Below are 24,332 nucleotides of genomic sequence, written 5' to 3'. Positions count from 1 at the left end.
GGAGAGGCTGCTGTAGCAACAAATAAAGAAGATGAGAAGACAGTCCTTTGGCATAGGAGATTAGGACACATAAGTGAGAAGGGCTTGAAAGTCATCTATGATCAAGGGCTGCTAGGAAAGGACAAAATCAGCAAGGTAGACTTTTGTGAAAGCTGTATTTTGGGTAAACATCATAGATTGAACTTCAAAGTAGGTAAACACACATCTAAAGGAATTTTAGATTATGTGCATTCTGATCTATGGGGTCCAGAAAAAATCCCAACTCATGGAGGTAACTCTTATTTCATGTCTATTGTAGATGATTACTCTAGAAAAGTTTGGATATTTTTGCTGAAAACTAAAAATCAAGCACTTGATAAATTCAAACAATGGAAGTTATTGATTGAAAATTTAACAGAGAGAAGGATTAAAAATCTAAGAACTGACAATGGACTAGAATTTTGCAATGATGAGTTTAATGAGTTTTGTAGAAATCATGGGATACAAAGGCATAGAACAGTGAGAATAACTCCACAGCAAAATGGAGTGGCTGAAAGGATGAACAGAACATTGCTCAACAAAACAAGGTGCATGATGTTCAGTTCTGGACTACCCAAGAAATTTTGGGGAGAAGCTGTCATGACTGCAGCATACCTGGTGAATAGAAGCCCCTCTACAGCAATAGAGTTCTTGACACCTGAACAGAAGTGGTCAAACAAACCACCAGATCTGTCAAATTTAAGAGTATTTGGCTGTACAGCCTATGCTCATCAAAGTGAAGGTAAACTACAACCTAGATCTGTGAAAGGTGTTTTTTTAGGATATCCTCAAGGTGTTAAAGGTTATAGAATTTGGCTAAAAGATGATCAAGGTTTCAAAACAATAAATAGTAGAGATGTAATTTTTAGGGAAGATGAATTCCCTTGTCTGAAATCTACTAACAATTCTATTGATGATGCAGAAAATATTAGCACTAACCCTACAGGTATCTCAAGCCAGATGAATGCACCAAATCCAAATCAGGTGGAACACCTGGAACCAACACAACAAACACCTAACCCTAATCAGGTGGAACCTCATGATGCACCAGCTGAATATGAGGAAGAAGACATGGAACCTGACCAAGAAAATGCTTCAAATATTCAGGATTATCAGCTAGTTCGAGACAGGGAAAGAAGGGTGCCAAAAGCAACACAGAGATATGGATTTAATGCTCTTGCTGACATGCTTGCATATGCATTTATAACTGCTACTGATCTGACCAGAATTGAGCCAAAGAACTATCTTGAAGCAATAACAAGTAAAGAAGCCAAGCTTTGGAACAAAGCTATGGATGATGAAATGGGATCACTAACCAAGAACAAGACTTGGATTGTGATAAGAAGACCTCATGGGAGAAGGATAATAAGCTGCAAATGGCTTTTCAAGGTAAAACCAGGAATGGGGGAAGATGAACAACCAAGGTATAAGGCAAGGCTAGTTGCAAAGGGCTTTAGTCAAAAAGAAGGCATAGATTTTAATGAGATATTCTCACCAGTTGTGAAGTACAAGACAATAAGAATTATGCTTGCACTGGTTGCTCAATATGATCTAGAACTTGAGCAAATGGATGTCACTACAGCATTCCTAAATGGAGATCTAGAAGAAGAAATCTTTATGGAACAGCCAGAAGGCTATGAAAAAGGAAGTGCTAAGGACTATGTTTGTCACTTGAAAAAATCCTTATATGGATTAAAGCAGGCACCAAGGCAATGGAATAAAAGATTTGACTCTTTTATTACACAACATGGTTTTGTAAGAAGCATGTATGACACTTGTCTATACTACAAAGGTTCAAGTATTCTTCAAGCTGAATACCTTCTACTATATGTAGATGACATGCTATTGATTAGCAAAGAAAGAACAAAGGTAGAAAGAATTAAAGAGATTCTGAAATCTGAATTTGAAATGAAAGATTTGGGGGCTGCAAGTAAGATACTTGGGATGAATATCCAGAGGGATAGGAAGGAGAACACTCTGTTTCTAAGTCAGAAAAACTACCTTGAAAAGGTAGTTAGCAAGTTTCAAATGAATGGCTCAAAACCTGCTACTCAACCTCTGTCAAGTCAATTTCAGTTAAGCAACAAAAATTGTCCAAAGACAGAAAAGGAGAAGAATGATATGAAGGACATACCATATTCGAATGTTATAGGTTCTCTCATGTACTCCATGGTCTGTACTCGACCTGATATTGCACATGCTGCAAGTGTTCTAAGCAAATACATGGGGAACCTGTGAAAACTTCATTGGGTCGCTATGAAGTGGTTACTAAGATACATCAACATGACTACTGATCTGGGATTAAAGTTTAAAAGAAATCAAGACACAGTTCAGATAGAAGGCTTTGTAGATTCTGACTTTGCAGGAGATAGAGACTCAAGAAAATCAACAATGTACCTATGTATTTCTAATTTCGTGAAATTGTGTCGGTTGGAAATCACAAATTCAACCCGTTGTAGCTCTTTCAACCACGTAAGCTGAGTACATTGCTGCAACAGAAGCTCTCAAAGAAGGTCTATGGATTCAAGGCATGTTAAAAGAGCTAAAACTCTATGTTGGAAAAGCTACTGTTTTCACAGATAGCCAAAGTGCTCTATATCTTTGTAAAAATCCTGTCTTTCATGACAGAACAAAGCATATTGAAGTAAGGTATCACTTCATTAGAGAGAAAGTTACACAAGGGCAAATCAACATAGAAAAAGTGCCTAGTGAAGAGAACCCAGCAGATATGGGAACAAAGGTTTTAACACTTAGCAAGTTTCGATCGTGTGAAACTTCTAAGTATGGAAAAAGGCTAATCCGATTGTCACCTAGAACCATGATCTTCAGGGAATTTTTTCTTTCAAGGTTTATCTAGAACTGAGGTGGAATTTGTTGTTATATCAGTCCTAAATAAACCTTCTACCTAAAGACTAAGATGACATGGCATGTATTAAGACACTTCTCTTGGCCTCTCTTGTTTGCTGCTGTTTTTTCAGTTATTTTAGTTAATTCTTTCTGTTATGTAACAACCTTTTGTAACCAGGTTCCTTATGTTATAAAAGGAGGCCTTGGATCAATTTTTTTTTTTTTTAGTTAGTGCAGAAATAAGATTGAGTGAAAATCAGGGAGAGACTATTGTATGGTGAGGTTTTATTGTATCTTGTAGCAAGAAGGTTAGAGATGAAAGAGAGAGGAGCAGAATTGAGAAACCAGAAAGAAGCAAGGGTCTTCAAGGGTGTTTCCTAAGTGCTCTAAGTTTCATTTGAATATTGCTCAAGGGAGAAAGATCACCATTGTATCAAGTTCAAGTTATCTTGAACCAAGTTTGTAATCTGCCATTAATCATAGTGAAAAGGATTCCTTGAAGGGAGTTCAAGGGGAATAGGCTCTCTACCAATTGTAGAGGAAAGTTCGAACCCCTCTAAATCCTCTTGTGTCTTTTATTTTCTTTTCTCTGTTATTAATTTCTTGCTGGTTTTTATTTTTCTGGTTTATATGTCTTATTAATTTCATATTTCAAATCAAGCTGAGGTTGTTAATTTGTAACATAATGTATTTTTATGTTTTACTTTTATTATTTTGTTACTATTTTTTATAATTTTTTTATGTTATTTTTATTAATTTTTTATGTCTTTATAGAAAATCCTAAAAATAGATAAAAAATAACTTGTAAATTAATAATAATAATAAGATTATATTTTCAATTGGCCTATTCTACTCATTATCCCCCCCCCCCCAAAAAAAAAATCCGTCACTACTAAAATTTTATTTGATAACATATGTTTGCTATCATAAAATTAATCTACACTTTTGCTTCTTTTTTTTTCTTTACAACAAGCAAAAAAAGATGCAAATGGCCAATGATATCTAGCTATATCAAAAACTTGTGTTTTTTTTACTACTTTTCTAGATTGATAAATCATCATTACTTATTGTCTTTGGAACAAATAGAAGATCCAAATAATGTGTTAATTTGAGCAAGTTTAGTCAAAAACACTTCCAAATTAACTCCAATAGAACTAGGCTTCACAATGTCAATGCTTCCCCAACTTTGACAACTCAACTCATCATCTAACAATGATGACGATAACTTCTTCTTACTCTCTTTTTCGTTTTCATGATCACTAACAGAACTGCACCATTCTCCAGTGACAAAACCCTTTCGAGTTCGGTTGAGAATGGTGACATCGATCTTGTCTAGCACTGGATCATTTGCTTCGAACGGTCTTGCAAAAGCTGATGTTCCGGTGCTAGACATGAGTTGGTCAAAATGTGAGATGGTGAGGAGTTGAGAGATCTCAAATGTTGAATCCCAAAGTGTGTAACTTAGGTCATCGTTGAGTATTGTGGTATTTTTGAATAAATTTGAGTTGCATAGAAGTGTGTGGAAGTAGGACTCAAGAGGGTATATCACATTGCTTATGTACATTAGTAATCTTCTTGGTAAATTGTCCCATCCTTGGATACAATACTCCATAAATTCTCTTGTTAAAATCACCCAAGGAGAACCTATTTGATTTGATTGACCACCAAAAAATAAAAATAATAATAAGATTATATGTTAAACAAAGAGAAAATGAATGAATATATTAGTGACCTCATTAAGCTAACATAAATAATATATATATGATAATGGGGATGTTTTAAATTATCTACTACATATATTTCTACAAAAACCATAAAAATTTATTAATTTTTCAAAATCATACTGTGTAATTTTTTCTATACATGACTCTCTTTCATGTACTACTAATTAATTTTAAATTATAACTTGTAAATGTTACCACACAAATAGGGTCTAATAAATTAAAAGTCAAAAATAAAGAAACATATGGAACATCTAATGCAATATGATTTGTTTTTTTGGGTATAAATTAAAAAATGATATTTTTCAAAACAATATATAAATTATGATACTTTCAAAAGCACTTTCTTTTTACCTTCTTATAGATCAAGTCTTTAGTTACTAATGGAATTTGACTTTTTGAATTTGATTTATCATAATCTCTCATCATTCGAGAAAGTTTATTTTTTGGAAAAATACTATGATTATTCTAGTTAAGTTCTTCACAAATAACATAACCATATATACATGAAGTAAAAGTAAAAAAATAATATTACTAACCTCCAAATACAGTAAAAGCTTCAGGGGTATGTCTAGTTTCTACAGAATACATAATTGGACTGCTTTTTTTGTTATACAAACTTGGATCTATAACAATTCGATTGGCAGTTTGTCTCCTACACCAAATACAACACAATAATTTATAGTGTCACATAAAATTGTTATGATCTAATACAAAAAAGTAAAAGGCATTGTGTGTAATGATGATTCTAAACAAAAAATAAAATAGTTTGATAAATTTCTTACTCTTTCCATCGACTTGCATTGTATCGAACGAAATTGAGATTTCTTGGCAAGAAAGTGAGAGCATGGAGAAGATCTGCAAAATACTAAAAAGATTAACCTTTTTTTTTTTTGTTATGGGCTCTAATCTAAATAGGAAAGTGGCATCTAAAAGTTTGGATTTTGGACCTGAAAATGCCCACCAAAAGCTTGGTAGAAATACTTTCATATACTTTTAAGTTTTGAACATAGAAATTGGTTGGATTCATAAACATAATGAACTTTTGATTAGCTACCCTATACACAATTGTATATGCAGATTAAGTGTAATTTTAACATGTAAAAAAGCTAAAATCTAATAAAATCTAATTAATGTGTCTAAATGTTCACATTTTTTTAAAAAACAGAGGTTATTTATCTTAGAGTGAGCTGAAATTATTATGAACCCTTGCTTATGGGGAAAAAATACCATAAAGGCAACTTGAGAAAACCAAACACAAACAAAAAGCACAAGACAGAAATTACAAAATAATGCAAAGCTATTTAACATGTTATAATGCAATGTTTTGGGGACTAAAAGTTTACTATAAGTGAAAATTTTCAATTCTTAATAGTTATTAACTCAAAAAACATAAAGGGAGAGAAGAAATTTGAATTACCATCTTGAGTCATTAGTGGATAATCAGCAGCACTTAATGTGATAAACCAATCCCAATCCGAATTAATCTTGAGAAGCAACGCTGCAGCGTGTAGCGTTGCTGCAACAACCGACGATCCAATCTCGTTTATTGCATAACTCTTTCCAACAACATCAACATTCTCAAAAGCTTGAAACGCTTTCTCTGATTGAACAAAAAGCGCTAAACTCTCTCTTTCGTGATCTGAAGCACCCGAATCAAGTTGAAGTAGGTATCGATTTCTTGGATGATATATCGCCTTTAAAAGCCGAATTATTCTCTCATTGTCTCCATTAGTACCATAAATCCAATAAGCAAGGATTGGAGGATTTCCTTTCTCTTTTGATGGGATTATTCTATTAGTATTTCTTCTTGGAACTTGAAAATCGTTGACTTTTTCGGAAAATATGTTTTGTGTTGACCTTGAAATTGCTCCTAATAACACTAAACTAAATGCAAATGCAAGAATCCATAGGCAATAGCTTGAGATTAGTGAAAGAAGATGGTATTTTCTCATTGTAAATTACAAGAAAAAAAATTAAAGAAGAAAAGAATGTTGGGTATTGAAATGAAAGATGTTTGAGAAAATATGTGTACATAGATATACAAAGTGGCTATTATTTCATCATCATCATTATAAGGTGAAGGTTTATTTATTAAATGAATTGAGAAAAAAGGTACACTAATTATGAAGAAGATGTTTTGATGTTTTAACTACCAAAACTATATTTATTACTTTCTTAAAAACTTGATGTTAAAGCAAAATAATTAAAAAAGGACAAACGTTTCAAAGTTGATAAAAGAAGCCGTTGTGAATAAGGAAACGAATTGTCCATGATGCTTGTCCCACTTTTTATTAAGAGCATTGCTAATTTATGTATCATAGTGATTTTTTTATAATATGAAAAATGTGAAAATGCATTAATAGTGCTTGAAATAACAAACTGCTATTGACACAATTATTTCACTTCAATAACAGCATTGCTACGGGGCACTAAAGTATCTAGCACCACTAGAAGGTGACACTTCATAATTGGTTTGCGATTTTTTATAATTTTTATTAAAGTAAAATAAGTGGGATCCGTTATGAAATTGCATCAATAGCAATATCACATCTCACAAAAGTGTTAGTCACCATATGTACCCTTTAGCAATTCTCCTTAAATAATAATTATAAACGACTGTTAACTATTTGTAGTACTGATCATCATGATGCCTAATAACAATACTCATTAATTTTATAACTATCATAAAATATTGTTAACTATTCGTAAAGTACCACTTCGTGGTAGTGTTAAATATCACTAGTGTCTAATAACAATACTCTTTGATTAAAATAAGTGAAATTCGATAATAAATTACACTAATAATAATATGATACACTATATCGTGTGGTACTAACCACCCAGAGTGTTTTTTTAACAATTTTATGTTGGAAAAGTGGGGCCTAGACAAAAGGACAAACTTCAATTATTAGTTGACAAAGAGAAGAAATGAAAGTTATATACAAATATGTTTTTTTATTGCATAAGTTAGAGTTACTAATGAAGTTAAGCCCATAATCATCGTGATCAAGAAAGTGGATTATGTTATGGTTTTGTTCAATTCATAATGTTTTTGCCAAAATTTTATTTCATATGAAAAAAGTAGTTAAGAACTTTTTAAACAACATAATGCGTGTTTTGTGTGATTGAAAACTTTCTCAAACTTTTACTTTTGGGATTATTTATTGTTTATCTTTAGATTTAAGCTAGTTTCAAATTAATCATAGATGTGTATTTTTTAAATAAATAAATAGTCAATTTTCTTCACTTTAATTTTAAATTTAATTATTAGCATTATTTTTGCTTATATTTAAATTAATTAAATTTATTTATGAAAAAAAAATAAAAGAATTATCAACGTCCCTGACCAAAGCCACAATGTTTAGTCTCATTGATTAGTACAAGGGTCGGAGAAAGTCCAAGGAACAAAGGTAGGGTACAATTAAAATTATTTTCTTTTATGGAGATTAATGTTGACCGTGTTATCTGCTGTGAGATTGGTTCCATATTTCCAACAAAATTATGAAAAAGAGTTATTATATAAAGACGTTCAAATGTGTAAATTGCCACACCTCAAATCAAACCGTATTGGACATGAAAAAAGAGTTGATTAATGATGATAGACACACACTTGATAGGAATTTCCTAGCAATTAATTAAGAACAGTAGCAAAAGGGTAGAATTATAATGCTTAACATTCTCAATAACACTTGGTTTTACTGTCAATTCAGATAATTTGTTATCTTTTTGGGGCCTAAAAATGAGTTTTTGATTGTTTTTTGGTAGGTTTCTGAAAAATGGGAACTAGCAAAACGGAAGTAAATCTAAGAAGATTACTTGCTACTGCCCCTAAACAGCAGAACCAAGCAAAGCTTATTCATGTATATATACTTCTTCAACTCTTAACTTCTCTAGCTTTTGTTTAAGTTTTGAATTAGCTTCATTTTTTGTCCTCTCATTGTTTTACAGTATGTTGCTACTTTAAGAGAACAGTTAGAACAATTAGCTGAAGAAAGAACAGCAGAAGGCTTACCAAGGTTTGTTCACCTATTATTCTTCTTACTCTTTATATATACACACACTTCCAGTTAACCATTTGAATTATTGATTTCCATATTTGAAATTGAAATGAAAATTTCAATGTAGTATTTTTTTTATGGTTTGAGATTGGAGTGAGCTTACTGATTTGATTGACTATTGGGATGCTGCACAACAATGTTAACATGGGTTTAAATCATTGGAACTTATATTCAATTAAAGCTTACTGTTTCAAAAGTTCTGTTCTGCATTAGATCAAGTCTTTTTGTGACTTTTTGTGTGGGGGGGATTTTGATTCTAAACTGTGAGAAATTTACATTGTTGACTCTTAAGAGAGTTTATTGGGTGAATGAAACAGTCTGGAACAAGTTCATTGCCTACCAAGAAATATCTTGTGTGTGTGATGTGATAGGCCCATGGGTATAATAAGCCAGTAATTTAGGCACTTTGAGTTAGCTCTTTCTGGGAAGGAATATTTGATGATACATGGAAGATCCAACTTTTTATCTGATACTATGGATTCAAATTATTAATGTTGTCTGGGAGAAAAAAAAATTAGAACTGCATTGTTGAGATCAATTCTCTACTCCCATCATTTTCTGTTCCGCCCCTCTTCCCTGCGTTTTTTCTTTCCACCCTTATTTTCCATTGTTAGTTCCACCAAGACTCAGTTGCTCCTTTCATTTTCAATGCTAATGTTTTCTTCTGTTAACTTTATAATTTTCAGGTAGGCCTATTTAATTGTTGTTTTCTTTCTTTCTAGAGTTTCAAAAGCTATGGTGAGTGACTATTCAGAAAAGATTGAAGCCATTGCTTCAAAATTAAGTTCCATGATGGTATGTACACATGTATATGTAATTTTATTCTATTATGGGGTCATTAGATTTCTTTAGGATCAACATAGTTTAACTTTCTTGCTTTCAATCTTTTTAAGGGATTTTTCAAATTGAGTTCATTCCTTTGCTTTGTCTATGCATTCAACTTAAGGATGAAATAAAATAATTATTGCTTTGTCGGACTATTATATTATGTCCAGCCTGATTTGGAAGTTCCTCAAGAGTCCTTAGCAAGTACTTCTGTAAAAGGAAGCTCCGTTGAATTAGAAGAAGAAACTCGCATTTCCCCATCTCTAAGACTGAGAAGGAGATCTGTGTAAGTTGATTTTTTGTTGTTGATACTGTAGATTTTGCTTCGGCTCCTATAGATGATCATTTTCACCTTGTTTTCGTGTTTATTAATTTATTGATTTATGCAGGCCTGGCTCAAATTTTGAAGATAAAGCTGAGGCTAATGATGCTAATTCTTCAGCACCTATCAAGTTGGATGCCATGGCACAAGCACATATCGAAAAGCACAGGTATTTACTCTTCCCCTTTTAGGCTTTATATTTGTACTCAATTTCTTCCATTTTGTTCTGCTTTCTGATAGACCCCAGTATTAGTATGGTGAGGTTGAGTATAGCAAATAAAAGAGATGTGACTAAATGTATTGAGGAGAATTGAATGGTAAATAGAAAAGTTATGCAATGAATTGAGTAAAACCCTTTGCATCAAAGGGGCCTAAGGGCTCCCATTAATTTGTAATTAGTTTTCTCATATAGTCAATATAATACTCTACTGTTTGGCTACTATTTGCTACTGTTTCATTGTTCTTGATGCTATTGTGAGTCTGTTTTATTGGTTGGTTTTCTTGAGTTTGGAGTATTCGGTTCTCATCACTTACACTTTTTCTTGACTACAGTTGCATTCAGTTCATAGCATGACTGTTCTCATGAAACTTTTTATTATAATAACTCTGAAGTAATCTAATAAAGTTATGGTTAGTTGAGTTCATTTAATGGAAGTAATACTAGCTCCATTGGTTCCAATGAGAACGAAAAACTTTGTTAGAACCAAGTTAGGGGAGTGCAGGTCATGAATCGAAACCAATTGCTTCGGTTTTGTTTCTGGCTTTTGAACATGCTATTCTTTGGTAGTTTGTTCTTGTAGAATTGAATAGTTGAAAAAAGAGGAAGAATGTTAACTTGATTGTGATCAAGACCCGAGTCCGGTAGCTAAGCAAACCCAATAGAACAGTAACTGAATTATAGAATAGTAGAGCTATCTAGCAGTAACAGAAGTATTGAAGAGATATTATTGATTGGTAGAAAATATCAAGAGTCAAGTTTCACGGGAATTCGAGAGCCTGGGACTCTCCATGACGCTGTGAATCAATTTCGCTTAATCTCAGTTAGTCTCACCCTCTTCTACTAATATCCTGGGGTCTAACCGATCGCTGCAGGATCGAAAATTTATTGACACGAATAGTGTTTTTGGTCATGTAAACAGTTACATAAGCTTATTAATTTTGTGTAATGGCTATGCTTAGGTTTTGACATTGTTACTTTTGTATGAGAAAATAAATCTCTCTATATAAAAATGTCTCCATATCAATATATGTTTTGGTTACACTTGTATCTATTTATTTAAGAAATCATAATTACTGGTTTTTCTTGTTCTGCTATGTATAATAGGAAACTTCAAGAGGACTTAACTGATGAAATGGTTGGGTTAGCTAGGCAACTCAAAGAGAGTAGCATTTTGGTGAGCCAGTCAGTGCAAAACAGTGAAAAGGTCAGATTATCATATCATAGTTTTCAATTCTTTATGTAACAGTTCTTAAATTAAATGCTGTATTATAATTTGGCTTTAAGATTATTGAGTTAAGGCCTAACTTAACGACGGGGCAGCATGGCTTGAAATCGTGTTTTAGAGGTTGAAAAAAGAGGAATATATTTATTGTAATACATCAAGCAATTATCTTTGATAATCAACAAAACAGGAAATGCCTGATGCATGGCTTTGAGTAATAAGTTACAGAAACCGGTTCCCCCGAAAATTTGATGTTATGTACAAGTTCTTGCAATCGCCACAAGCCATCTGTTTTTCACTTCGAAATTCCAAGCATTGAGTTGCTGATATTCTCCAATTCGTGTGTGTGTGTGTGTGTGTGAGCGCAGATACTCGATTCGACAGAAGAGGCCATCGAACGTAGCTTGGCAAGCACCGGTCACGCGACTTCTCGAGCATCGGAAATATACTCAAAGAGCTCTGCAACATCATGCTTGACATGGCTATTGATGTTTGTTATGATTTGTATCTTCATTATGGTTGTGCTCTTGATTCGTGTCACTTGATTGAGCTTTGCTTTGCTTTGCTTTGCTTAGGAACATCCTTTTTGGGTTTTCTCCATTTCTTTTCTAAATTGATTGTGTATTTGTATTCCAAAGTATATAGTCTTCTTTTTACCCTTTTCTAATCAAATTATTAACAGAAAAATTAACTGTAATGATGCATAGGATGTGATGATTTGGTTGGTCTACAATAATAATATTTAATTTAACTAACATCAATTATCGATATGAGTGTGTTTTGTTTGATGATGAAAATATATTCATTTTCTATATCTCTAAGCTTTTAAATGCCAAAATTTCACTAGTATCATGAGGAAGAAATAGCTTTGTTTTTGTGTAAAACAAAAAGAATATATATTTATTTTCAGTAGTTTTTCAAAGGGACAAGAAAAAACGTATTAAGAAATTATATGTCTAAGCATAATTGCATAAGTAAAGACTATGACCCTCATTAGTGTTGGAATATTTATAACTAAATTTGTCACCTCAAGGTATTCATTGGAAGATTTTATTGTTTTTATTTTTTAATCACAACTAAAAAAATTAATCTTTTTTTGGGGGGTTTTAATTTTACATTTTAAAATAGTTTTTTTTTATATATTTTTACGGAAATCTACATAGCAACTACCGGAGCAACTCAAACCGTAAAAATAAAAAAAAAATTAAAAATAATATATAGGGTATTTTTTTTTTGCCGGAATTATATACACAATTTTAAGTTGATAAATACAAGCATATTAGAATATCATGTTAATTTTTTTATTTACGAATATTAGATTTGTATTTTTTTGGGGGTATTTATGAAAAAAATTCTTTGTTATATTAGTGCACTTTTGAATGGAAATTTGACTGTAAGTATGGGACTTGCGTACCTGTCTTTAATAGTAGAGATTCTCTATCTAAATGGAGAATGGGGCGGAGACATGAATAATTTTCTATAGTAAAATGAGTGAGGGGATGAAATAGTACACCTTTACATGGGATTGTTAAATTTTTTATTTATTTTAAAATATTATTTTAATTATTATACTTATATATATACGTTTATGTATTTTTATAGTTTATTAATAAACTTTTAAATAAATTATTAATATTTATAATATATTTAATTTTTATGTAATTTATTTTTTTAAAATAAATGAGTTCCTGTAAAAGCATGTTTTAGTGGAAAATCTTTATTTGCTAGTGGAATATTTCTCCTCTATTAATCGCCTTATTTCTATTCTTAAGTGAGCTGCAAAAAAAGAAAAAAAAATAGTGATTAATATTAATTATATTAATATAATTTATGTGTGTATAGTATTATAAAAAATGGCTTGCATAGTATATTATGATTAAGTTGGCATTGTATAAATTAAAAATTTACTATTATCCTAAGTATTATTTCTTAAAAAATATTCTTCCTAATGAATAATATAGAAATTCATTTACATATATGAAGTAAAGTAGATAGATATCTCCTACTAAAGGATTATGGATAAACATCATTATTCTATTATGTTTTTCCCATGTTTGGAAGAAATTAATTACACAATAAAGAAGAATGAGAATATTTTGGAAAGTGAAGGAAAGGGAAGTAATAATAAAGTCTTTTAACACTTTTTATATATGTACAAATTTTATCATTCTAATCATGGAAAAGCAAAAACATAAATCTTATCATTAAGAAAAGAAAAAAGGAAAAAAGTTATTGTGAAAATAAGAAAAAGGAAAAATTAATATATAGAATCAAAAATTAAATGCATTATCTAAAAAATAACTAAATTATTTATTTATTTCTGTCAAGAAAATTAACTGAAAATTTATTATTTATTAAATGTGTAAATTCGCTAACAAAATAGTATAATAGCTAGGATAAATCCCTCACTAAATCGATAATCTAAAAAATAAAAAGCAGCATAAGTCAAACAATTGATTGCCTTGTTCAGAGATCGAACAAGAAACCCAAAATAAAAGCTAATTAGAATTGTTATCCAATAACATGTACTAAATCATACCTTTTAAATTTTTTAAGCTGCTAAAAATTTCTCTCGAATTATTAAAATTATTGAATTTAAAGACTTGTACTAAATCTTGTACTAAATTTAAAGACTTTTACTAATGTGATGATTGTCTATGTACTAAATCTTGTCTTTGAACTTTGATATAATCATACCCCTGAACTTTTAAAAGTATAAAATTATGCCTTTAGAGTTCGTTTGGAACGGCGTATTAGGTTGTATTGTATTGTATTATATTGAATTGTATTATATATCATATTTTTATATAATACTATGTTAAACTTTAATTTATACTAAAATATTATATATTTAGGTGTCTATGAAAATTAATACCACATATAGTTTTACATAAAAATATTGCATAAAATACAATACAATATAAGACCAAATACGACATTCCAAACAAATCCTTAAATTTTTATCTACATCAAATTTTGTTTAATAAAATTAGATAAAAATCTTTAAATCTAATAATCTTAACAGTTTGAATAAAATTTTTGACGACCTAAAAAATTTAGAATGCATAATTTATTACATCTGAAATGTACAAGTTGACAAAATTCAAATTAAACCCAAAAACCCATAAAGAAAAACAAAATCAAAAATAAAAAAAAAATCTAAATTAGGGTAAATAAATAATAAAGAAAATAAAGGGGGGAGAATCTCTCCCACTCTCTCTTTCACAAAACCCACAACGAAAAACCCTTTCTTTCATTCTCTCTTTCTGTATTTAAAAAGGTTTTTCCAAACCCAAAACAAAAAGAAAAAACATCTTTTTTTCTCTTTGTGTTGTCTTCCATGGAAGCCCTGGCAAACTCTGTGTTTATTCCCAACTTTCCAGAACATCATCCACTTATCAATAATACTCAATCTTCTTCAGTTAGAACAATCACTAAGCGAATTGGGTGCTTGAAAATCAGTGAAAGTTGTGGTCTTTATAAACTTCGTACTCATGCTGTCCCCACTCCCAGTGAGGCTTCTGGGTCCGGTGAAACTGAGGATGACAAGCCATTGAATAATGGGTTTGGCTTACTTTCTTCTGAAGATGTTGTCTCTCTCTCTCAAGTAATGATTTTTATTTTTGATTTTGATACATGAAGCTTTATTGTGCATTTTGAGTGTTTTTTAAAATTGGGGAATGAATGAATTTTGGGTGTTGGTTTTGTTTTAAGCTATATAGTTATAATGATTTTTTATCATTGAGAATTTTGAATGTTATGAATGTAAGGTTATATTGAGAATTTTTAGGCTTTAAATTGGAATTATTGAAGTGTGAAAGTTGTGATTTGATTTCATATTTTGAGGCTTCAAGTGCAAGTTTGTGATTTGATTCATGAAGCTTTTGAGTGCATTTTGAGTGTTTTTGTTTATATTTAGTATTTAAGAAAATTGGGAAGTGAATGAACTTTAGTATATTATTGGTTAAGCTATGTAGAGATTCATATCATTGTGATTTTGAGTATTATGAATATGCAAGGTGATACTGAATATTTTTAGGCTTTAAATTGAACTTATAGAAGTGTGAAATTTGTGGCTTTTCTCTTGGTACACTATGTTTGATTTCAAAGGCATTGACCAACTAACAACACTTAGGTGGCATTTAGTTAGAATAAGAATGGGAATATGAATGGAATAAAATTTAAAATGGATACAAAAAATTGATATCTTGCATTGGAATGGTCTTTTTGAATAATCATTCCACTCTCGACCATTCCATTAAAATGATATTCTAACACTTTAAAATGCAACCAAAGAATTGAATGATATTTATCTTCCATTTCATTACCTCCAACCAAACGCCACCTCAAAAGGGACAATAAAGTTTAAATTTTTGCAATAAAGTCTCCATAGAATCTTAAGTAGCTTGGCTTGTTTGAATTTCATGGTTTATTAACACATAAAATTGTGATAAATTGTATTATGGGGTTAAAGCAGTCAGAGAATTTTTAATAATTTTCTTGTTGAGAGTTTTATGTTAGATCAAGTTTTATCTTTGAAATGGGTTCTTGTCACAATCTTTAACTTATTTGATTTTTGTTTTTGTGTATTACCAAAACAAAAGAACTTACTGTCATTGCTAGTTGTTGGTTTCTTAATCTATTGACAGTGACACACCATTCTTGAGTAGTAGAGAGGTTAACTCGAAACGTTTTATACATTAGTCTATGCTTCCATAGAAGGGTTGGTCATATATACATACATGTTTGTGTATGTATCCGTGTAAGGATGTCTTTGTTCTCCATGTATGTTCATCAAATGTAATGAACTACTTTTCTTCTTTCTGGGAAATAGACAATGTCTAGGAGTATCGAATGGCTCCTTCAGAGTTTTAATGGCCTATATTGTCTTCTGAAGGGTGATTTAAGTCAACGCAAAAACAGTGACACTCATTTAAATTTGGAACCAACCGTGGACTCGTCTCTTTCATCTCAATGTGGAAGTAGTGCTGCAGCAGCAGGAGGAACTAGAGCCGGGCTTTTTAGAACACCTATATCGGGTGGTGTACAAAGTGCTACTTCAGCTCATGGCTTACCTCGTCCAGCCTTAGCTGTTCGTAATCTTATGGAGCAGGTAAAGAAAGGATCGATATTGTTTCTTTTCTTCACTAATTCGTTTATGTTCTTAACTGAATCTGTTGCATTGTATCTTCTTCTAAATTTAAGGCTAGGTTTGCTCATTTATGCACTGTAATGTCTCGAATGCACCATCGACGTGAAGGTTATCCTTTTGGTTCGCTAGTAGATTTTGCACCCGATCCTTCTGGACGTAAGTCTTTGATCCTTTACTTTAAATTGTGTTTGCTTTTTATTTCGGTTTCTGACATTATACTTCTCATCAGATCCTATATTTTCATTTTCTCCATTGGCCATCCATACGCGGAATTTGCTAGCTGATCCGAGGTGCACCCTAGTTGTGCAGGTAAGTAATTGATTTTCTTGAGTGTAAGCATTCGGGCAAGCTTTGCTTTTGTTTTCTTTCTTCTATATCGATTTTAGTGACAAGTAAGAATTCACAGATTCCCGGATGGAGTGGATTGTCAAACGCAAGGGTAACAATTTTCGGTGATGTCTATCCACTTCCAGAACACCAACAGGTTACTTTTAATTTTATTATCCGACAATGACACCCCACTTGGCTATACATGTTTTTCGGGTTTTCTCTTATAGATCATTTTGTTCCTTTTAAGGATTCAGAATATAAGTTTCTCTCTCTCTTTTTGCTCATTGTGGTGTTTGCATATTGCAGGAGTGGGCTCATAAGCAATACATAGCTAAACATCAGCAAGGGCCATCTCAACAATGGGGGAATTTTTACTACTTTAGGATGCAAAACATAAGGTTCGCTATTAATTTGTCTTGATCTCGGCCTTTGCATAGAGCTCGGCCACAGAAAATCTTAATTTCTCAGCTGTTTAATGAACTTTGATTAGTGGGAAAAACCGTTTACACCAATACCTTGTTTTTTACTTCTTTTTCGAACGAACATTATTTGTCGAGACAAATCGTGGGGTGACTCTTCATTATAATCAAGCCTAGTTTTTTTTACTTGTGCTAATTGAGGGAAATTGAATTTGACACAAACAATTGTTCTGACATAGCTAACATGTTTAATCAGACATTGGTTTCAACTCCATTAGATCTTTGCTTTTCCCGAAGTGGAGTATTTTACGTCCCAATTTACTGCGTTTTAAAGTTCAAAATTGGTTTACATCTCGATTTCCACATACTCAGATTTAGGTGGCATAGCCTTATCAGTCCTTATCGGTTTCATGACTTGAGCTGTGTAGTATTCACATTTCGGTTTTTATAGTTTTCTTCAATAAATGAATCTCTTTAGGACTCAATTGTGCTAATTCCTTACTGGCAGTGACATATATTTCATTGGCGGGTTTGGTACTGTTGCTTGGGTCGATGTCAAGGAATACGAAGCCATTCAGCCCGATAAGATTGCAGTTGATGGTGGCGAACAGAACCTAAAGGTTCATACTTTGTTCTATGCGATATGCATTCTTTTTACGAGTCTTTTGTTTCTTATTGTGGTTTTTTTCAGGAACTCAATGCAATATTTTCGAAGCCTTTAAAAGAACTGTTATCTGCTGAAACTGAAGTGGATGATGCTGCACTCATATCTATAGATAGCAAAGGAACCGATGTTCGGGTTCGTCAAGGTGCACAGGTATTAATAGTCTTTTCGTTTAAACCGATAACTTTGCAATGTCCTTTGTTTTATCCTTGTATAGTTGTAACTTGATTTGATTTCGATTATCGTATGCAGTTCAACATACAGAGAGTTTCGTTCGATGAAGGGCATTCCGTCGAGACATTAGAAGAAGCAAAAGCTGCACTTTGGAAGCTCATAAAGAAAGGTCCAGTAGTATATAATTTGCAGAAGTAAAAATATCAAGAAGAAGAAGAGTGGTTTCTGCTTTCAACAACACATTAAAATCCTTTCTTTTATATTTATAATAAGATTTCATGGCTTGCAAACAAGTCTCTCTTTTCATTTTTGTCTTTCTTTCCTTGTAATGTAAACAATGGTAGATTATTATTATCTATAATTTTGAAAGATTTTTCCATTAGGTCAAGCTTGATTTTCTTGTAACAAATTTTGTGGCAAAATATGGAAAATTCAATGGGGGAGTTTTCATAAATACCTTTTTTTTAATGTTTATTTACAATTTTATAGCTTAAAGTTTTTATTTACAAAAATACATTTTGTTTCAATGAGAAATTAATCTCATGATAATTATGAAACAACCAAAATAAACGGTTTATTATTTTTACTATAAAAAAGTCCAAAATGTAAAATGAAAGTATTTTTGGAAGTTTTTCTTAAATTTTGGTCAATTGAGTAATTAACAACTACTTTAATAGCATGTGTTTGATACAACAGTCTCATTAGAGGTCAAAAACATTTGTCACCTTTTTATACTAAAAGCATATAAAACTTGTAACCAAAATGGTTTAAACCTAACAAAATGTGTAGTGTTAGTTAATGTCAGTTACTTGAGTGGAACCAAGCTCATGGAATAAGGAAGTAGAATAGGTTGAAACATGGCACTCAAACCCAACTTAGGAGCAACACAAACCACTTCCATTTTACCACTTTCAAAGTGATACAAGTAGATTTTGGCAGAAACTCTCAGCAGCAAAATTCCACCATTGAAAGCCATGGGATTCATCCATGGAGTGTCACAAATGCTCACATCTTGCATTACTCGTCCGCGTAAGTTGTAGAAGAGCTTTGGAAACTCTTTTTCCATCATCTCTAACGATTTCCAATACTTAAGTGTCCATTCAGACTCGAAAGAGTCCTCGAGACACCATAGATGAAGTCCCTCTTCTGAGATCATGACATAGTTAAGTTGTCCTCCACATTCACCAATACATGTTTGAGGAATGGTCTTGAATTCTGCAGCTGGAACTGGTACTGATATCAACCAAGATAACTCTTTGTCTAAATCAAATGTGAGAATGTTGTCACCATCTGTTTGCCAATATAATATTCCTTTGATGAAGATACTTTTGTTGTTTAATATGTTATTGTTGCATTGACAAATCTCTCTTGATCTCAACCATTCTTTTGTTCTTGAAGAGTATATTTCGAATGTGACACACTTTTTTTCTTCTTGTTCTTCTTCTCCTCCAATCTCAAATGCCTCAACTGTCACTAACTTGAATTCTGTAGAAATGTCTATGGGATTTTGAGATGGATCAAAAGCCAAAGATATAATGCTGTCATTTCCAAGTGAATCCCAACTCAGTTTGGTCATTTCCTTGTTTAATGGATTGCAAATGTAGATTGTTGGGTCTTGAGTAGGGAAGCAACTCCTGCAACAAATGAGACCGTGACAAGATGACAATACCACAACATCCTCAGGGAGAAAATCAAAGATTTTCTGTTTGAATTGAAAGTCTTCTTCATCAACAGGAATATATGTGACAGTTTTGATATCTTTGTTGAGCCATGGGAACTTGTCTTGGAAGATGAATCCTGAGATAGAGAGCTTTGTCCTTTGTAATTGAGATTGAATAAAAGAACGATCAGATATCAAGTTGTTCCAAGCTTTAGATACACATTTCAATTGAAATAATGTCTTTGTAGGTAATAGGGATAACACTTCGAAGAATACATCATTATTCAAGCACTTTATCTTTCTCATTTTCTGAAACACAAAATCAGATTTTATCATTAATTTTATATGTATAACATGTGTTACTATACTAAACAAGCAAAAGACAAGATAAAATTATTTAACAAAAATAGAATTTCAATTAAGATAATGAACAAATTAAAGTGATGTTTGGTTCAATGGTAATCATAATAGTAATAAAAATACATTGTTCGTTAAAATAATATTTTAACAAAAATATTTTAATCAATACACATTTTATTCAATTACATTCTCATACCAAACCAAACATTATAATCAATTTCTATTACTATTCTTATTTCATTATTGTTACTATTACCTTTCCATTACACCAACCTAAATAATACTCCTTAAAATTTGAAGCTAATTAACTTAATTTGGAAAGTTACTTTTGAAGTAAAATGTAATGAATACAAAATATTAAAAAAAATTACTATTAGATAAGTATAGTTTATAGAAAATGCCATGATATGAGCTCTTTTATGAACTGTATAGATGAATCACTATACTCTTATTATTAGACCAATTTATAATTAAATAATAATAAAAAAGACATAATGTTTAGGACTATAGAACATAGAGGGAAAAATCATACTTTTCATGATGTTAGGAATATAACTCATATAATCAAATATTGCATCTCACTACTCAACCTCAAAAATAGAATTTCAATTAAGATAAGAAACAAATGAAAAATACTCTTATAAATTTAATTTGACTTGCAAATTAATTTAATTTGGAAAGCTCTACTTTTGAAGTAAATAAAATGGAATTAATACAAACAATATAAAATAGCACTAAAAGTATAAGTTTATAGATAATGACATTAGATGAGCTCATTTATGAACAGTAGATAGATGAATCACTATATCCCTATTATTAAGATTAACAAGGAAAGACATGATTATTAGGACTATAACAGCACATAAAGAGCAAAATTAAAAGTGTAAGAATTCTTATATATGGAGGCTCTGTTTTATGGCTTGAAAAGTTTTTATTTTTTTTTTTTTTTGAAATTACCATAATTTGAAACACAATCATATTTCACCATTAATTTTTCACTTATGCAAACATATATGCAGATAATCAAGGATTTAAAAAATAAGTAATATATCATACATTGTGATTGTGTCATCATACTAAATAATGAAAGACCATAATTGAAATTATTCAACAACATATAGTCAAAACTTTCATGCACCCTACAATCAACTATTCCACAAAATATAAAATAGCATTAATAGAAAAGTAGAGTTTATAGAGAATGTCATGGAGATGAGCTAGATGAATCACTTATGTTCCTAACATTTGACCAAGTTAATTTTTTTGTTTTGTTTTGTGTTAAGGACTATATCACATAGAGGGCAAAATCATAATTCATAGGGATATTTTTCATGATGTTAAAACTCTCATATAATCAACTATTGCATCACAGTGATGCCAAAACTCAACCTCAAAAATAGAATTTCAATTAAGATAAGGAACAAATGAAACAGATACTCTTAAAACATTTTAAGCTGACTACGCACACATTCTACTTTTACTATATGTTTGGTATGGTAGAAAAATAAAAAGGAAAGAAAACTTAAGAGAGAAAAGTGACGAGAATGTAAATATAAGTGTGTTTGGTATGAGAGAAAAATGTGGAGTACACTAAAATTTATCCACCTAAAAGTGGAGAGAAAATGATTATGGTAAAATATATGTGTAAATTACAAAATTACCTTCACTAATAATTATTAAAATTACAATTATAAAAACAAAATAGTAATTTCCATTTAGGAAAATTTTCTCTCCATCTTATTTACCAAACAACATACAAGAAAATAATTTTCTTTCCTTTCATAATTTTTCCATCCCACTTATTTTCTTTCCTTCTTACCATAGTGTTAAAGTAAAAGGACTGTACACAAAACATAAAATAGCAGAAAAGTAGATATGAATGACTATTTACTCCTTCCTATTAGGACAAGAACTAAGTTAAAATTAACAAGGAAACAAATGATATATAGTTAGGACTATAACAACAAATAAAGAGCAAGATTTAAGGGTGGAACAAATTTTTTTTTTATAACAACAAATAAAGAGCAAGATTTAAGGGTGGAACAAATTTTTTTTTTTTTTTTTATAAAGTGATTAAAATCACTCGTGAATTTACGAGGCCCAAGTAAGGGTGGAACAATTCTTATATACCATAAACTTTGTTTTATGGCTTAGAAAGTAATTTGTTTCTTTTCAAATATACCATAAACTTTACTATTTTTTTTACAAAAAAACTAATTAAGAAAACAACAAGGTTAAATTTGTTTTCATTACAATAAAATAAACCACAGATAATTAATGTACCTCTAAAAGTAGCAAACCCAACTCTCGATTGTGAACACACTACACTTTACTTCATTCCTTCATAAGCAAGCCCCTGTATTTTATAATGGAATGAAGAGAAAATGTAGTTAAGCAGAAAATCACATCAAAAACAATTCTTACATTTACAAAAAAATAAAAAAAGGTTTCAAAACTTGTGAAATGTAAAATATTCACAACAAACAATGCAAAACATTAAAATCATTTTCTCAAAGTAAAATTTTCTATTCTTTTCATTCTTTTTTCTTTATTTTTCGGTTACTATTTCTAGCCAACCAAACGGAAAATGATTGAGTAAACATCTGAAAAGTTGATCGACCAAGCTCAAAGGTTTTCTTCTTTATTTTATTTTGAGTGAAAATTAAAATTCCACATGTACAAAAAGAAAAAAGAAATTATATATAACAGCAGTGATTATAAGTTCTCTAACTCTGGTGAAATGATTTTCCGAGAAAACTAGAAAAGAAAATAATACATAATTTTCTTGCGAACCAAACAACTCAAAATCGATATTATTCTCCTTAATAAGGCGTTTTAAGAGTAAATCAAACCAAACCAATCCAATGCAGTGATGAGTTTAAAAATAATATCATTAAAGCTTCTTATATACCAGAAGAAAATGAAGAAGCATAAAAATGACAGATTAATGATGTTAGACCATGAGAAAATAAAGAGGAAAACAGAGAAGAACTCTCTGGTGAAATGATTTTCCGAGAAAACTAGAAATGAAAAGTAAAGCACCATGTTCTTACGAACCAAACAACTCAACGCCCTGCCTGCGTCTTATTAAAGCTCGTTAGCAGAAGAGAAAAAGCATAAATAAAAATGGCAGATGAATGAGAAGAGCGTACTCTAACTGCCAAAAAAACAGTGATCGATCATCGATTATAAAAGATGCTTGTGGTGAAATAATGATATGATATTCTGAGAAATTAAAGTGTTAAGCATGATTTTCTTGGGAGCCAAACAATAAGAATAACAATATATAAATTTGAAGGAAAACAATGATGAAGATAAAAGATAAAGGCGTGTTACGAGAGGTTGTTACCAGAGTAGAAGAAGCATAAAAATGGCGGATTACTGAGAGTAGAGTGAGTGAGACCATGATCTGACCACCATGAGTAGTAGTAGTAGTACTAGTGGTTTGGTAGCAGAGGAGAGAGAAAGTAGAGAGAGAGAGAGAGAGAAGAAGCTAAAAGGTCATTTCCATTGTTGATGTTGGTGATGGTACGTGATTAAATCAATAAATCATCATGGCCCTCCAGATATCTGACACGTGTCACGTTTCAAATTTATATGTATTAATATTAATATTAATTAATTATTATTACATTTATGTATAATTCTCTCTTATTGTAATTAATTAATAGTAATCATATCAATGTATAGTAGTAAATGCTAATCATAACATGTAATTAATTTTTCAGAAAAATATATACAGAAATGCTACTTACAACTTTCTATTACAATTTTTTAATTTATTTTACGTTCAAAATTATATGTCATAATATTTTTTTTAATTTTTTTTCATAATGGTATTCGTTATAGTTATAGGATCATCCGTGTAAATTTTTGAAAATTTCTGAATAGTTTACCGTACCGAAAACAGAGTTCATGATATTTCAGTTTACCACGCGTGTTTAAAAAACTTCAAACGTATTTTCGACACTATAAACTATTCGAAATTTTTCAAAAATTTACAGGGATGATGCTGTAAGCATAATGAACATTGTTGTGAAAAAAAATATTCTGACGCGTGTTTTCAGACGTCAAGGTTGACTAAGAGATTGTAACAGGAGGTTGACGGTAGCACTCCTCTAATTATAAAGTGAAATTTGATTTTATATACTTAAAAAACTAAAAAAAATTATTTTTAAACCAAAACCTTTTAAACTAAAAAAACTATGACTTTTTTTTCCAAAACCCCAAAAATACCCCCTCATAATTCAAACCCTTTCTCTCTCCTTCCCTCAAACTCTCTCTGCATCATCTCTCTCTCTCTCTCTCTTTCTCTATCTCGCATCCCACAACCGCCC

General features: G+C 31.1%; 4 protein-coding genes across 5 annotated transcripts; 2 read left to right on the top strand and 2 right to left on the bottom strand.

Annotated features, from left to right (window-relative positions):
• Positions 1-3,734: 3,734 nt before the first annotated feature.
• On the bottom strand, positions 3,735-6,722 carry LOC115712057 (beta-glucuronosyltransferase GlcAT14C). Its single transcript, XM_030640274.2, has 4 exons — positions 6,007-6,722; positions 5,372-5,444; positions 5,126-5,241; positions 3,735-4,509 (listed from the first exon to the last, which is right to left on the bottom strand). The coding sequence occupies exons 1-4, from the start codon at positions 6,539-6,541 to the stop codon at positions 3,926-3,928; spliced, it is 1,308 nt and encodes a 435-aa protein (XP_030496134.2). The 5' UTR covers positions 6,542-6,722; the 3' UTR covers positions 3,735-3,925.
• A 1,570-nt stretch (positions 6,723-8,292) lies between these two features.
• LOC133037439 (uncharacterized) lies at positions 8,293-11,991 on the top strand. Its single transcript, XM_061114775.1, has 7 exons — positions 8,293-8,449; positions 8,538-8,605; positions 9,370-9,442; positions 9,643-9,758; positions 9,862-9,963; positions 11,119-11,218; positions 11,605-11,991. Exons 1-7 carry the CDS (start codon positions 8,366-8,368, stop codon positions 11,779-11,781), a joined length of 720 nt encoding a protein of 239 aa, XP_060970758.1. The 5' UTR covers positions 8,293-8,365; the 3' UTR covers positions 11,782-11,991.
• A 2,448-nt stretch (positions 11,992-14,439) lies between these two features.
• LOC115715059 (uncharacterized) lies at positions 14,440-18,429 on the top strand. Of its 2 annotated transcripts, none has more exons than XM_030643850.2 (9): positions 14,440-14,843; positions 16,071-16,349; positions 16,442-16,544; positions 16,618-16,697; positions 16,795-16,872; positions 17,025-17,116; positions 17,646-17,757; positions 17,829-17,954; positions 18,054-18,429. In XM_030643850.2, the coding sequence occupies exons 1-9, from the start codon at positions 14,577-14,579 to the stop codon at positions 18,171-18,173; spliced, it is 1,257 nt and encodes a 418-aa protein (XP_030499710.2). In that variant the 5' UTR covers positions 14,440-14,576; the 3' UTR covers positions 18,174-18,429. The 2 variants fall into 2 exon arrangements, with proteins under 2 accessions (XP_030499710.2, XP_030499711.1); XM_030643851.2 differs by having other exon boundaries at positions 14,442-14,843; positions 16,134-16,349.
• Positions 18,430-18,504: 75 nt separating this feature from the next.
• LOC115712292 (putative F-box protein At1g32420) lies at positions 18,505-23,475 on the bottom strand. Its single transcript, XM_061113108.1, has 3 exons — positions 23,345-23,475; positions 22,279-22,351; positions 18,505-19,944 (listed from the first exon to the last, which is right to left on the bottom strand). Exon 3 carries the CDS (start codon positions 19,939-19,941, stop codon positions 18,781-18,783), a length of 1,161 nt encoding a protein of 386 aa, XP_060969091.1. The 5' UTR covers positions 19,942-19,944; positions 22,279-22,351; positions 23,345-23,475; the 3' UTR covers positions 18,505-18,780.
• Positions 23,476-24,332: the final 857 nt, after the last annotated feature.

Source organism: Cannabis sativa, chromosome 4 (genome assembly GCF_029168945.1).
Source record: "Cannabis sativa cultivar Pink pepper isolate KNU-18-1 chromosome 4, ASM2916894v1, whole genome shotgun sequence".
Lineage (NCBI taxonomy): Eukaryota > Viridiplantae > Streptophyta > Magnoliopsida > Rosales > Cannabaceae > Cannabis > Cannabis sativa.
The sequence above is the reverse complement of the archived record's forward strand: the minus strand, read 5'-3'. Positions and strand labels throughout refer to the sequence as shown.

What these genes read in the sequence shown, in the direction of transcription:
- LOC115712292 (XM_061113108.1), bottom strand. Translation starts at nt 19,941, where the DNA reads ATGAGAAAGATAAAGTGCTTGAATAATGATGTATTCTTCGAAGTGTTA.
- LOC133037439 (XM_061114775.1), top strand. Translation starts at nt 8,366, where the DNA reads ATGGGAACTAGCAAAACGGAAGTAAATCTAAGAAGATTACTTGCTACT. An exon ending in ACAGCAGAAGGCTTACCAAG is followed by an intron (nt 8,606 to 9,369) that starts GTTTGTTCACCT and finishes CTTTCTTTCTAG; the next exon opens with AGTTTCAAAAGCTATGGTGA. An exon ending in CAGTGCAAAACAGTGAAAAG is followed by an intron (nt 11,219 to 11,604) that starts GTCAGATTATCA and finishes GTGTGAGCGCAG; the next exon opens with ATACTCGATTCGACAGAAGA.
- LOC115715059 (XM_030643850.2), top strand. Translation starts at nt 14,577, where the DNA reads ATGGAAGCCCTGGCAAACTCTGTGTTTATTCCCAACTTTCCAGAACAT. An exon ending in TGCACCCGATCCTTCTGGAC is followed by an intron (nt 16,545 to 16,617) that starts GTAAGTCTTTGA and finishes ACTTCTCATCAG; the next exon opens with ATCCTATATTTTCATTTTCT. An exon ending in CACTTCCAGAACACCAACAG is followed by an intron (nt 16,873 to 17,024) that starts GTTACTTTTAAT and finishes TGCATATTGCAG; the next exon opens with GAGTGGGCTCATAAGCAATA.
- LOC115712057 (XM_030640274.2), bottom strand. Translation starts at nt 6,541, where the DNA reads ATGAGAAAATACCATCTTCTTTCACTAATCTCAAGCTATTGCCTATGG. An exon ending in TCCACTAATGACTCAAGATG is followed by an intron (nt 5,445 to 6,006) that starts GTAATTCAAATT and finishes AGTATTTTGCAG; the next exon opens with ATCTTCTCCATGCTCTCACT. An exon ending in AGCTTTTACTGTATTTGGAG is followed by an intron (nt 4,510 to 5,125) that starts GTTAGTAATATT and finishes CAAATCAAATAG; the next exon opens with GTTCTCCTTGGGTGATTTTA.